The 13,786-nt window shown below is 38.0% G+C and overlaps 1 protein-coding gene across 3 annotated transcripts in view; it reads right to left on the reverse strand.

Moving 5' to 3' along the window:
* The window catches only part of VPS13C (vacuolar protein sorting 13 homolog C), a 96,682-nt gene that overhangs the window by 27,930 nt on the left and 54,966 nt on the right, over positions 1–13,786 (reverse strand). For all 3 annotated transcript variants that reach the window (XM_086471595.1, XM_086471596.1, XM_086471594.1), the window contains 14 exons: positions 13,510–13,748; positions 11,837–12,066; positions 10,974–11,066; positions 10,316–10,681; positions 8,963–9,052; positions 8,388–8,543; positions 7,073–7,337; positions 6,069–6,229; positions 5,424–5,545; positions 4,891–5,185; positions 3,149–3,538; positions 2,006–2,110; positions 1,085–1,249; positions 595–723 (listed from right to left, as the gene is read on the reverse strand). In XM_086471595.1, the coding sequence (XP_086327721.1) occupies positions 595–723; positions 1,085–1,249; positions 2,006–2,110; positions 3,149–3,538; positions 4,891–5,185; positions 5,424–5,545; positions 6,069–6,229; positions 7,073–7,337; positions 8,388–8,543; positions 8,963–9,052; positions 10,316–10,681; positions 10,974–11,066; positions 11,837–12,066; positions 13,510–13,748 (2,806 nt within the window). The remainder of the gene's footprint in view (positions 1–594; positions 724–1,084; positions 1,250–2,005; positions 2,111–3,148; positions 3,539–4,890; positions 5,186–5,423; positions 5,546–6,068; positions 6,230–7,072; positions 7,338–8,387; positions 8,544–8,962; positions 9,053–10,315; positions 10,682–10,973; positions 11,067–11,836; positions 12,067–13,509; positions 13,749–13,786) is intronic.

The raw sequence follows: 13,786 nt of genomic DNA on the forward strand, positions 1-13,786 counted from the left end.
ACTGAAAGAGGAGAGATTTAGATTAGATGTAATGAAGAAGTTTTTCACTGAGAGGGTGGTGAGACACTGGAGCAGGCTGCCCAGAGGAGTTGTGGATGCCCTTTCCCTGGAAGTGAAGGCCAGGCTGGATGGGGCTTTGAGCAACCTGGTCTAGTGGAAGGTGTCCCTGCCCAAGGCAGGGGGGTTGGAACTAGGTGATCTTTAAGTTCCCTTCCAATCCAAACCATTCCATGATTCTATTTTAGGATAAGTATCTAAATAAACTGAAGGCACCTAATAAATACCCTCTCCAAAAGAACAGATGTTAGAGGTGTCGTATGCTATTTTTAATTCAACAGCAATAGAGCTGTTCAGCTTCCTATAAGCTTGTCAAACTAAATCCACTTGACCACTTCACACAGCTATGAAAACATTAACAACATTGCAAATTTGATTCACAAACTTTTTTATGCAACAGAACTAAAGTGCAGTGCACCAACATCTTAAGGCACAAGGTTTCAATCTTGATGATCTCGGGGAGTCAAGCTTTCCCAAGTTCAATACCATAAGGCTAAAATGGAGTATTAAGAACAGACCACACAAAGTCAGTCTCACCAATTCTTCCAGTTTCAGCAGAGTACCATTATCCTGGGCTTTAAACAGGAATGGTTTGGACGAGCTTTCATAGCCCACCACTCTTACACAAAGTTCACCAGATGAGTCTTCAGGCCAAAATGGAAGACACTGTAAAGCAAGAAGTATGCATGACTTCACAGTTCATATACGTTCAGTACAGTAAGCCAGCAGTAAAACAGTCCTGCGTGACTAAAACTACTTCAAATGCTTTAGTTCTTATCCCAGTATCTACTGATGAATGTCTCATTTACATTTAGTAAATTATCCAAACTGAAGGACTTGATTAATTTACTAACATATGCAACTTGTGCTGCTCGAGTTGCCCTGAGATGTGAAGTGTATTCCACATCATGCCATCACAAGTGACAGAGCTTCTGTAAGAGAACCCTTTTTTCCCCTAAGTCACAGCTAGAGACCACTTGTTTGTTTACAATAACATCCAAAAGAAAAAAAAAGCCTGAAACACTACCTCTGAAGACGAGATATAATTCCATTTATTAGTTGGAAGAGAGCCATCAGGACCAATTTCTCCAACTTCCAGTTCCAGAGAAGATTTATTTGCTATTGTATAGAATGGAGTGAAGGTAACTATCCTTGTAAGGTTAAAACTGCTCATTTTGATGCTAACTCCAACCTGTTGAACAAGGACAATTTGAACAAACAATCAACAACAAGCTTAAGAGAATAGTCAGGATAGGAAGAAAGAAAAGCCAACATTACTGTAATTACAAAGGCAAGAACACCACACTCCTGCTCTGAACACCTCTAATAAAAGAACGAAACAACACGCAGTAAAATCCATGAACTATGCAACACAATTAACACAGTGTTACAGAGACAGTTTTAGCCGCAGCATTTTGTAGCTGTAGCATTTGCGGCGAAAACCTGACAGGAATCCCTCTACAGTAAATCAAGACAAGCTGAAATGACTGTATCTTCAGGGAACAGTTCAAGAATATATGGAAACACAGCTCACCACATATCTGCATATTATTATAAAGTGTATTCTTTATTCTCTGTAGTTGTGGAAATGTAGTCTTAAACAAGGCTGCTCAGTGAAGATCTAAACACTTGCAAACAGTTATGAATTTTGAATGTGAACTCTGATTTCCACTATGCAAGTTCACCATTGTATTTTCGAACAGCCTAGTAGTACACATTTGTTATATAAACCATGTCTATGAATTACACTGAAACTTCTGTTGGTGAAACTACTTGTCACCAGGTGCAGACCCGAATAGCTGGGGCATAAGAATTATTACCCTAGATGTTAAATATTTACATGATTTTAGAAGCAGCGTAAGCAGTGAAACAAAGGCCTTAAGGAGAAAAAGAAGTCAAGGCAAAAGAACCCCAAGAGATCTCCACAAAACACAGAAACCTGTCTTACCAGATAGTCCATGTTATTAGCTGAACACCTGACACATCCATAGCTTCCTACAGTATCAAGGGAAAAGCTACTGGACCAAGTGCTAGTTGAAATACATAACTGGATCTACACACAAAAAAAAGAACAACATGGAAAGTACTTCAATAAATTCATTTTAATGTCATAGTTCATGCATTATGGAGTGCAATTATGTCACATGTAGCAGTACAAAGACGACACTTAAGTGCTTTTAAAACCTTCTGTAAGTTAAGATGAGCTTGAGCATGTAGTATCACTATGTATATTCTGATTTATTAATCTGCGCCTGAGTTCTGGGAAAGATGTTACAGTAAAAGGTAACAAAATAGAGGAGTCCTCATTGGCTCTAATGTTCACGACAGCACACACAGATGGGAAAAAAAAAAGTACAATTTTGTGGTGCTCCACAAACTTGAAGAGGGTGGAGGAAATAATCAAAAGAAAATCTTGTCAGAACTCTACCTTCAACCATTTCTTCAGCTACTGTTGGGTGAAAAAAGCTATTTAAAAGGACAGAAGGGTCACTTCAGAAATTATCTTCTACTACAGCACTCTTCACTTGACCATGCAAATACCACATCAAAACAAAAATATGTTTAACATAGGACAGAAAATTTATATTGTGCATTTTAAATGTCAGAGTACCTAGCTGAGTAAAACATAAGCCTATGATTCCACTTTATTCAGTGGAAAATGCCTCCACAGGAAGATTCAGAGCAGCCTTCCTTTTCACTACAAAGGGAATACACACTTAACTTACACATCTACATTGAGTTCCCCTCCTCAAGCGAACAGTTTTCTGGTAGGGCAACCATTAAGCTTTCAGGACCTAATCACTCTACACATCAGCCAGCCTCTGGCCAGGATGAAAGTCAGTCAATGGGATGCAGTACAAGACCTGGATAAAGTCGCACAGACTTTTTGTCTACCTGCCTTCCCCTCTACTTAGCTCAAAAAGAATAATTAACAAGAAGAATGCAGCAGCCAAGTGAAAGCCTACACACTTAAATACTACCAAAAAAATTCCTTTGATAAAATACGCGCATGTTGTTTTTTCCCTCCTCAGAGCAGGAATTTGAAACACCACCACACCATCACCACCACCACCACCTAAAATAAGCATACCTTATTTTTACTAAAAATATTTTTCTTTTTGAAGGAGAACAAAACAATATCCCTGTAGTCTGCTGGGTGCTTCACGTGAGTGTCTTCAGCTCGATACTGCAGAATACGGGAAGTCTTGTTGATTATCCAATAGGGACTGAACACGGACAAGATCATACGGCTTCCAATTCGTCTAGTATGTATGTAAATATCCACTGTCATCGCTGTTGCGGAATGAGATGTGAAACACACAGAAAAAAATTCAGGCATGCCATCACAAATTTTAAGATGTCCATTCCAGTCTTTGCCTTGATATTTTATCAACACAAGCTCCATTATTTCTCCATTGATCCTTGAATTAAAAACATCTGCAGCGCTCCCTTCTGTCAGTTCACGGGCTTCTGCTGTTCCCTGTAGCAAAATTAAAAGGGGCAAATTAAGTCTTTAATATATAAAATTTATGTATTCAAAAAACCGGCATTTTATTCTTCTCTTGCAGGATGCACATGTTTCACATATCTCAAGTACCAAATGAACCAATCTCCAATCACTTTCATTTGGGCCTGATCCTATGAATGATTTGAGATCAATTGCACTTTTCTTGCAGGACAGTAAAGACTCCCTAAACCCAGATTTCAAGAAGGCAAGCTAGTTGCAATGTATTCCCTGTCTCTGTTCCCTCCCTCCCTCTTCCATGATTTCCAGTAGATTTTGGCAATGAGTTCTTATTCATGTACTTACAATACTGGGTGCAAAACTGAATTGGACTGTGCTGGAAATGTACAGCCAGGACTTTCCACATTAAAGAACATGCAAGGCAGAAAGCCGGCAGCTGTGCCATACTGTTCGGTAGCACAAATTTCCTCAGATAGTAGAATTGCACAACAGCAGCTTTTCCAGTTTTTACTGAGAAACAGTACATTTTACTGTATTGAACAGTAGCCATACTTGATTAGCCGAGGGATGTGAAGACAATAAACACACACCCATCTACAGGTATAGTGACTTCAGAAACAGATGCGAATTACTAGTTTCTACCTCCTCAGTCAAGGCCATGACACTCTGTTCTTCTACATTCTGTGACTCTGAGTACTGAAGTACAGTGAAGATAAGGAAAACTGGAAATAGTGCCATTAAAATGTTGGACAGAAGTGAAAGAAAGATCTAAATATATGCCACAGCCAGTTATGCAACTAGGACAAAACAGAACAAACTAGGATGATAGTTCTAAATCCTCAGACCTTTTCTATTTACTAAAATCATTCAGCTTTCATGAAGAAATACTAGATACTGAAAATACTGAAAGGAAAAGAAGTCTGCATAGCATCCTGCAAAGAACTCTTCCAGTTTGTGCAAGGGAGACCTCACAATAGTGCTCAGTAAAGAATCAGTCTCAGAATGGAGAGAAGTTGTGTTTTCTGCATAGAAGAAAAGGTGCAGAAATTTCAGATGCTTTTTCTTACACCTCTCCTTGTGAAACAAAAGATAGCTTGCAAAACACAAACAGGATCTCAGAAAAATGTAAGAGAGAAAGATCAATCCAGTCCTTCTGTAAGACAGAACTGGTCAGGTACACCCAAATTAATAACAATCCCCAGAACTCCCATAATCAATCCATCAGCTGACTCACTCAATGACAATAGAAAAATACAAAAAACAACATTCAGTATCTTCCACACTACATTCACCTCCACTTCTAAGTAAATATAATCTTACTTAAAATCAAGTAAGGGGTTTACAAATAAAACCATAAAATAACATACCTCAAGTAAATATCTCAAGGAGTATGGTAAAAGATTCCTCACAGTCAGTGTAGGGTAAAGGTGGATAACATAGGCAGGATCCCACTCCTCCCCATAAGTTGAAATAAAACTTAGTTCATCAGGTACAGCTGTTGAGCTGACTATTAGAGGCAAGAAATGTGTCTCGGTGGCTGGGCACTGTAATAAGCACTTTACTTCATTGCTCCTATGCAGCTCTTCCCTCCAGGCAATGTAAGTCGTGGACTCTTTAAACTGACCCTCTAACGTTCCTGTTGGTCGAACATATAGACGACACCTATGGGAAGATGACAGGTAACGGTACACAAGAGCTTTGCATTGACAGCTAACCACTATTGTAAAGTAATCACTAACATTCTGAAGGGCTTTTGCAGCACTAATTGTGTAACAATGGTAGCATTTTGGTTCCTAAGCCCAGGCAGGAAGAGTTCCAAACGCAAATTTAAGCTTCCACACTAACACTGTATTTGTGCATCAGTGTCACAAAGATTAGCCCTACAGAACAGAAACTGTACCTGTATGAATGTAAAGGAACATGAAATTCCTCTTCTGGCTTGGACATGCCAATTGGCTCCAGCAACTTGGAATCTCTGGCCAGTTTATAGATCATAAATGGGACTGAGAAATGGTTCTTGATCTAGGATCAAAATGCATAATTTTCATTACATTTCTATGGTACAAATTTTAAAAGAAAAAATATGAATAGCAACAAGGAAAAAACAAAATTAGTAAATTTAATTAAACTCTTCTGGAAAACAGACTTCTATGCATCTTAGTAAGAAATACAATTCTGAAGGAGAACAATATGCTAGTGCATGAGAAAACTATGCTACTTTAAAGTTCCATGAATTAAAAACATGCTTAAAATGTCAAGTCACATAAAAAGTATATATTCTAACCTCAACGCTGAGGATATTAGAAAGTCAAAAGTGAAAAGTAAACCCCAAATTTTTCATTTATCAGTACGACACACACATACAGAATACTTACTTAAAAAGTCATGTAACAAATAGAGTAAAATACTTAATAATTTGCTTTAAGTTACTTTTTGGAAAAGTATGATCTCAAAAAAACGCATTAAAGAAGAAAAGCAAAGTCACCCAGAGAAAAGCACTGCTTTCAGTCTTTTAGTTTCTTTGATTTTTTTTTTTTTTTTTTACCTGCAGAGGAGATCGTACAGTAATAACCTTATTTCCTTCTGTAGCATCTATCTGTACAATGATTGAGTCTGAACGATCAACAAGAAGGTTTTTTATGTTGTACAATCGTCGACCTGGTTTGGCTATGGGAATGTTTACCACTTCTTTATATCCTTGAAGTTCTAATCCATAAAAATATACAGAAGTCTTAATTAGGCAAGAAAATCACATCACCATTTTCTATTTGAAAAATATTTCAGCTTCTCTAAACTCAGCAACCACCAGGATCAAAGCACTCACTGGCAAAAGCACCTTGAAATTGTATTTGAGCACCACTGAAGGAAAGTTTTAAGGTCAGAATACCCTTGAAGACCATGATTTAGATTATGATTTATACATAGCACAATAAACACATCATACAGTAAACAAGGGTATTTGTTGGGCAAATTAACAAAATGCAATACAGATTATGATCTTTGTATCATGGCCAAGTACATTCATATGGGATGGGATGGAGAGCAAAAAATCCAGAAAATTATGTATTAGTAATTATATCCTATTCTCCTAGGAGTATTTTCTGGCAAAGCTAAAATCACAGAAAAGTCATAACTGCTCTCAGGTAACTTCATAACTACAGAAAGCTGAATCGTAGTAAGGATATGAGAAATGAAGATCCTGTTTAACAGGAGTAGAAACCCACAGGCCTATGTCCCTTGGGTCTGTAAGATGGTCTATCAATGATCCACTAGAATGTCTCTCATTGCTTCCAAAGGGGAAGGTAAAAAAAAAAAAAAATAGGTACTTTTCACTCTCTAAAAGACTGGAGGGAAGGAATTTTACATCTTTTTTAAGGAGTCCAGTAGCTGGTTTGATTTTTATTTTTTTTATTTGCCTTCAGTGTTCAAAAGTAGTTTCAGCACAATGTACTTCACCTAAACTTTGATCCCATTGAATTTAACCATGTTGACTCCCCCACCTTCCCATTCTCAACATGTCATAACACAAACTGTTCCCCAGCATAATACCTAAATTTAAAGAGAAGACGGAGCTTTCTTGTCGGTACAATGCAGACAGCTTTCCTCGTTGGGGTGCTTCAAAAACCGAGTATTCCAGTTCCATGTTCTGACCAATTTCTACATCATTCATGTTTTCTTTTTCAACTGAACCAACTATCCGAAAACTGGAGCTAGGAAACACTCTGAGAAGAACACCTAAGGCATTTTTCACTATGAAAGGTGCTGCCTCTTTAAAGGAATAGTCAAACGTGGATGCAGTCCCTTCTGAAAATGCCTGTAATTAACAACGTATATAATATGTCATACATAAATAGCCACAATAACATACATATAAAGGCTTTAAAAGACAGATCCCAGCAACTACCATTCTAAAGGGGAAAAAAAATAGCAATACCTATGCTTTGTATAGCAGTATTTCAGGGAAGTAAACATTACTTTCAGAAAATGTCATTATTATTCTGTGATTTGCAGCAGATGCTGATGCTACAATAAGCATTCATGCTCCTCATAGGGAATTTTTTTACAATTGTTGGGTTGCAAGAGAAAAGCAAGACCTGGGACACCAGAAGTCCCAAGCACATTCACCATGTACATACTCCATATTTAACCAAAACTCACGCTTACAAACATTCGTTGGATTACACAAAAACCATGGTAACTGACTGCCAATATAGACTTACACTATAAGCAAGTACTAACTGAGAGAACTGCCGCTCATTTAGAATTAAAAAAAATAAATAGACATAAGTCATGTTCTGTAAAAATAGCTTGATTTAGTAACCAAAATTTCCTTCCCCCATAAAGGAAGGGAAAAAAAAAACCCTAGGCCATTCATAAGCACACCTACTGATCACAAGAAAAACAGGGAAAAAGTATTTTTAACACACTGGACATTCTGCTTGCCCAGTTTAAAGGCCAGTCCTAAAATGCACACTTTTCTTAGTATTCTATTAAGTAGAAAAGATGGAAGTAAATTTCTCTTAACATTTCAGAAACAGGATTTCAGGAAATAGTTGTGTTTATTGGAGTTGTATTTTCATTCAGTCTGCTTGTAGGACTGCTCCTTAAGTACTGCATAAGCACATTTGTTCTTCTGACACAGAAATTGCTTCTTTCAAAAGCTGGGACCACCTTTTTGTTAACCCTAAAGGACTAATCAGAGTAAAACTTCTCAGCCCTGCCAGACAACACTTGTTAGGGCTGCAGAACAGTAATTGGCTTGTGACTGGCAGTGCAGGAAGTTCTTTAAAAAACAAACAAACAAAAATAATCACAATTTCCTACAGAACTACACAATTTGGCACCTTCTGCCTGTTAAGATTACCTTGGCTAAATTACTGAAAACAGCAAGACAACATTTGGATATTGTTATATTCATTGTATCCTTCGACGAGATGTTAACTGCATGTTGTGGCTCAGGAAGAACAATGAAATCATCCCCAGGCATCAAACTTCTCTCTTGGACAGGGTTAGTCTTCATCTGAAACAAAAATTTCATTAGGTGATTATGAACACATAGATTTTTCTCCTATGTTAAAACAGGAAAAACCATGACTGCACTTGACAATTTCGCCAAGCAAAGGAAAACCTGCTTGACCTTGCGAATCACAGGCACCTTACACAAGCATGGAAATTTTATACCAACATTGAAGGCAAGCAAGTTATTTTCTTTCCTCTCTGTATATGTGGTTACGCACTACGTTTTGCCCAAACACTGGACAACTAACATTATTCAGAAAACCCTTGAGATGTCTAAAGACTGTTTTGGTTTTTTTCATGTGAAATTGCATAGCTCCCTCAAAGTAACAGCAGTCAAAAGGTCAATGTTCTGTCACATGAAACTTAAGAAAGAGCTTTCTATTCACACAATTTCACATAGTTTCAAGTATGTTTACATACTTCCAGCTTTAAACTCCATTGCTTCTTTCCTCCTTCAATTCGTTCAATAAGCGGCTCCCACACTGCATAAGTTTCATTGTAGTAATGAATCTAAAGAAAGAATCAAAACTAAATAAGGCATCTAAAAATAAAAAGGACTGAGTTCCTTCCATTAGCATCTAGTATGAAAAACATCAAAAAGAAAACAATCAATTTTCATTTCACATTTTGGAGGTCTAGCATTAACTTTTAATGGCTTCAAAAATTAATACACCAAAGTGTAACATACCATACATTTTTCGTAAGCAACCTAATTTTTGAAGAACTGACTACCTGGCCTGCTTTCAGAGCAACCAGACAGCCTGTAACCAATCTTTTTAACATCTTCCCTTATGATAATGCAGTCTCTACCCTCTCCTACACTGTTTGAGAGAATGACTTTGAGATCAGAAACTTCAATGCCGCAAGTACTTCATTGTACTGTGGAGTAACAGCCTGAGCAAACAATTTAGTCTGAATCTGGTCCACTGGAACATTTCATCTAACTCACAGCCTACACCAAATTTTTACTTTCCTTCAGCCACTGCAAATCTCAATAGATGTTGTGGACCAAATAGTTCTGAATGCTCCCTTTTGGCCACCTTCCTCATCCCTCCCCCCTTCTGGAACCACAGTGCCGTCCCCCAGCTGTAGATGATCAAGCACGTATCTTCCACACTTTATTACGTATGCACACGTGGCGATGAAAGAAGGCTACCTGTATATCCTGAACAGAATGGAGTATGAGGTGCATTTGGTAAACTGACAAAATATCAGCTGTAGTTAACCTACTGCACAGAGCAGCACGTGCCACATGCGCACATCTGGTGGCACAATGTTTTAACATGCTGCCTCCACAGGAGACTTGCACCATCTCGGAATTTACCAGATCTTGGGGAAAAGAGTTGCAATAGCTGGCAAAAAGATGGTGCAATTACAATCCAAGAGGCAGACAAGATTTTGAGAAAAGAGTGTACCTTCCATCTTAACAATAAACACAATGCTAGAGAAAGAGCAATAAGAGTTAAACATGAATATTCAATGAAGCCAAGCTCATTGTTCATGCAGAAAAAAGTGTATGCAAGAATAACAGAGAAACAGAGAGGACTAGATTATTCCACAGTAGGAAGTGCCATCATAATCTACTACTGATTGCAAAGTTTCTGTAAAAACCATGTTATGCTTAGTTAAGCTCACCTGACTACTAAAGATCTCTTAAGAGCACTACAATTTAAATCTATTATTAATTTAGCACCTAGAAAGTGAACTAAGTTACTTGAACATTATGAAATGTGAACAAGTGGTTTAAATTGCTAACAATTAGATTCTACATACCTCCAGTGACACATCAGCTGTGCCCTCCATCAGCGAGGACCAGTTTTTAAGGACACCTGAAAACACAGATTCTACTAACAATAAAGGGACAGTACGATGTCCCAAACCACATTCCAAGGTGATCTGAACAGATTTCACTACAATGTCAAACTTCTCTTGTTTTGGACTATCTTCATGGTCCTTAAAAGCTTCTGTTGCTTCTGTGGCTACATCAACACCAAGAAACCAAGCACTGCACTCATCTATAGGCTTCACTTGCCACAAATTCTCAGAAACTTCAGTTGCTCCTCTAGAATCCTCCTCTGTTGTTTTGGGTTTTATGGCAGCCATTATAGTAATCACAGTATTCAGAATTATTGGTGAGATCTTGAACAAAGAAAAAAAAATTCTAGCTCAAAATGTTTTAAAACTGATGAACATACAAAATATATGATAAATGGAAATAGCAGTTAACTCTTGGGTTCTCCATACAGGTACACAGCATAAAAGGCCATTATAGTGACATGCAACTTAAATCTAAAAAAAGGATAAAAGCCTATTTCTCGAATTAAACCAATGGGGAAAATGGAAATTTTAAATAGCAGTATGTTAATTAAAAATCCCCAAGCTACAGTTTGAGAAACACATCTGTTCTTCCAGACAGTTTTAATAATCTTACCTTTATAGTAAGTTCTTCTATTGTTACTACCACAGTGTGTAACCCTGAGACATGCATCATATTCTCCATGACCAAAGAACATGGCCGTAACACCTGAGTGAAAAAAATGCAATTTGATTATTAAGGTAACTCCTGAAATCTAACCTTTTCAAACGGTCTGGTATTTTTTAATCCCATGTGCAAAAGTGATGCTGATCCCATAAACAAACAACATGTTTCAGAGTAACAGCATCCCTTCTATACCGTTATTGTGCTTCGTTCCAGCATCTAAATTTGCAGACGAGCAATTTTGCACTGGAAGGTTAAAAGTTAGTGAAACACAAGCTTTTGACATAAAGCTTAAAAAACCAGACAGAACAAAAAACCAACACATTAACACAGAGATAGACTGATGGTATAGTCAAAAAAGCGCCCTGGATCCTTAAGAAAACGAAATGCCTCAGGAATGACACCCTGTGTGAGATGAACCATAGAGGCCACCGTAGGCTCCCTGCCAGGAATGAGTAGCTAAGTTCCAGACAACATGCTGTTCAGCCTAGTCTATTGCAACAAGTAACCTGATCGGCAGTAAACCAAGTTGCAAAGAGGTATTCTTAGTCTTCAAAACCCCTCATACAATTTCTTCACTGAGAAACTTTTAATTTAATTTACAAATGCACTACACAGGTTTTAGACAGAGCTCTATGTGACGAAGTCTTGCACATATTGATAAGAGAGTCATCTTCAAATGGCATACAGATGCACCATCCCTTCCTAATAATCAGTGATAAGAAAACTGAATTTTCCAAGTACTATGGATATGCCAACTAAACGACATGCCAGTTCTCATCACTTTTTTCATTACGAAAAACGAGTTTTCTTACTGTAGTAACACTCCTGTCTTGGGTTTTTTTGAGAAAGGCACAGGCCAACACTTTGAAGCCATTCACTTGAGCAGTCATCCTTTGTGCAAGTTTTCCAGATGTCAGCGAAAAGTCACATTGGAAGGAAACTTTTAAGGCAGGGGCATCAGCATTGGTCAAATTAGCAACAAATACAATTTCTGGATCCATGATCACAGCTTTTACTGTCATATTTGGCCGTACAGATACTTCTGTGAAAATAAGTTAAAAAAAAATCCTTGACTATAAAAGGTTTTAAAGCATTATTATGTACGTAATACCTAAACCATGCATAAAAATTGCTACATAATTTTAGAGGTACAAATTTAACAAATAATGTTAAGTTATCTCACAGTGCCCAGAAATCAGCAGCAAACTGGTCAGAAGTTTTGTTTCAAAGCAACTGTTTGTTTCAATATTGTAAGAAGACAGCATTAGCTGTATACACTGTAGTCAACCTAAGCACTGGCTCTACAAAGCCAAGTTGGAAATAGTTATCTTCTGGCTCAGTAGCTGAAGTAACTATGTTCTTTAGAGTGCAGACTTGCTAATTGAAACCAAATTAGCAATACACAATTTCTTGTCTGAATATACACCTAGTCTCCAAACAGGAGGAGAGTATCATATTATCTCCATTAAAAGCAAGAGTGTCTAACCCAGTGACAGTTCGCAGTGACAGGCAGTATAGTGATGTGTGACCCTCCTGCATGTGAGGACTCACTATATGGCTTACTCGCACCTAACACTTGCTCAAAATACCAGAATATCGCACCTATGCAATGGAACCAGTGCCAAGTGGAGGCTTGGCGCACCACAGGAAAAGCAAGGAAAGCTAGGCATCACCGGGTGCAGGCAGCCACACATCTGGCTAGTCCTGAGCAGCCCCTGCAAGTGCCATTCTTCTAGAGTTTGTAACATCCCTTTCTCCATCAGGACTTGTGCATATCCCCAACAAAGGGAAAAGGAGAGGAAGTGAGCTACAATTCATAAAACCTAAGGCTCACTCCCAGCAGTCTGCCAAATTCCCCAAAAGAAATGGAGGGCTGTTGGGAACCAGCTAGACAACATAACCCACAGCTTAGGTCTCACCACAAGAAGTCTAGCAATCACCTAAAACCAAACAAAAAAGGCCCAAGGGTGATCTTTCTCGCTCTTGTTTCATTATGCTTTACCTTCAGTCTCCACCCAAAAAGAGGAAAACTCTTCATCAAAAGCTTAGTTTCCCATAGGTCAACTGAAATAATGAACTACAGTTTCAAAATACACAACTTGCAGAAGTAAGGGTAAGACATTCTTGACCTTTAAAGACTAAGTTGTTCTTTTTACTTCCTTAACTGCCATCTACACAGCACTTTTTACCCTAAAGATGCTTCCCTTACAATATTACATGGGTAAAAATTTCATTTAGCATAAGTGATTTTCAATATTTAGCTCTACTACAGAGTACAACTCCACTACTTAGCACAGTTTTAGAACTACTGCTGCTTACAACAATCCATGATATCAGTGACCAATTTAAAACATTGTGAAGAGTAAACTCATTTCTTAAGCCCGATAGCAAGACAGCATCTTGAAAACTTTTGGATGATTTCTTTTCAGTATGAAGTCTGTAAAGGAGGGGAGTGGGGTAGGGGGTGGATAGCACCTTTACAGACCTGTTTCTGGCTTGGGTTTCCCAGAAGGAACATGCTTTAACTGGAACTGTGCAGATCTTTCAGTTGAGGATGCCGGCATTGAGTTAATGAAAAAATCTGCTACTGTCAACAAGAACTCCATACTGGCACATATGTACAGCTTGTCAAGGACAGCAATGACTTCAGTTCCAATTTTATCCTGCTTGTAACTGATATCTATCATAGAACTGCCATTTGTGTCATCTTTCTTGTCTATCATTCTGGAAAACAAGTTTAATAAGAAATATTTCAAGCGTCA

The sequence above is a fragment of the Leptosomus discolor genome, chromosome 11 (assembly GCF_034619465.1).
Source record: "Leptosomus discolor isolate bLepDis1 chromosome 11, bLepDis1.hap2, whole genome shotgun sequence".
Lineage (NCBI taxonomy): Eukaryota > Metazoa > Chordata > Aves > Leptosomiformes > Leptosomidae > Leptosomus > Leptosomus discolor.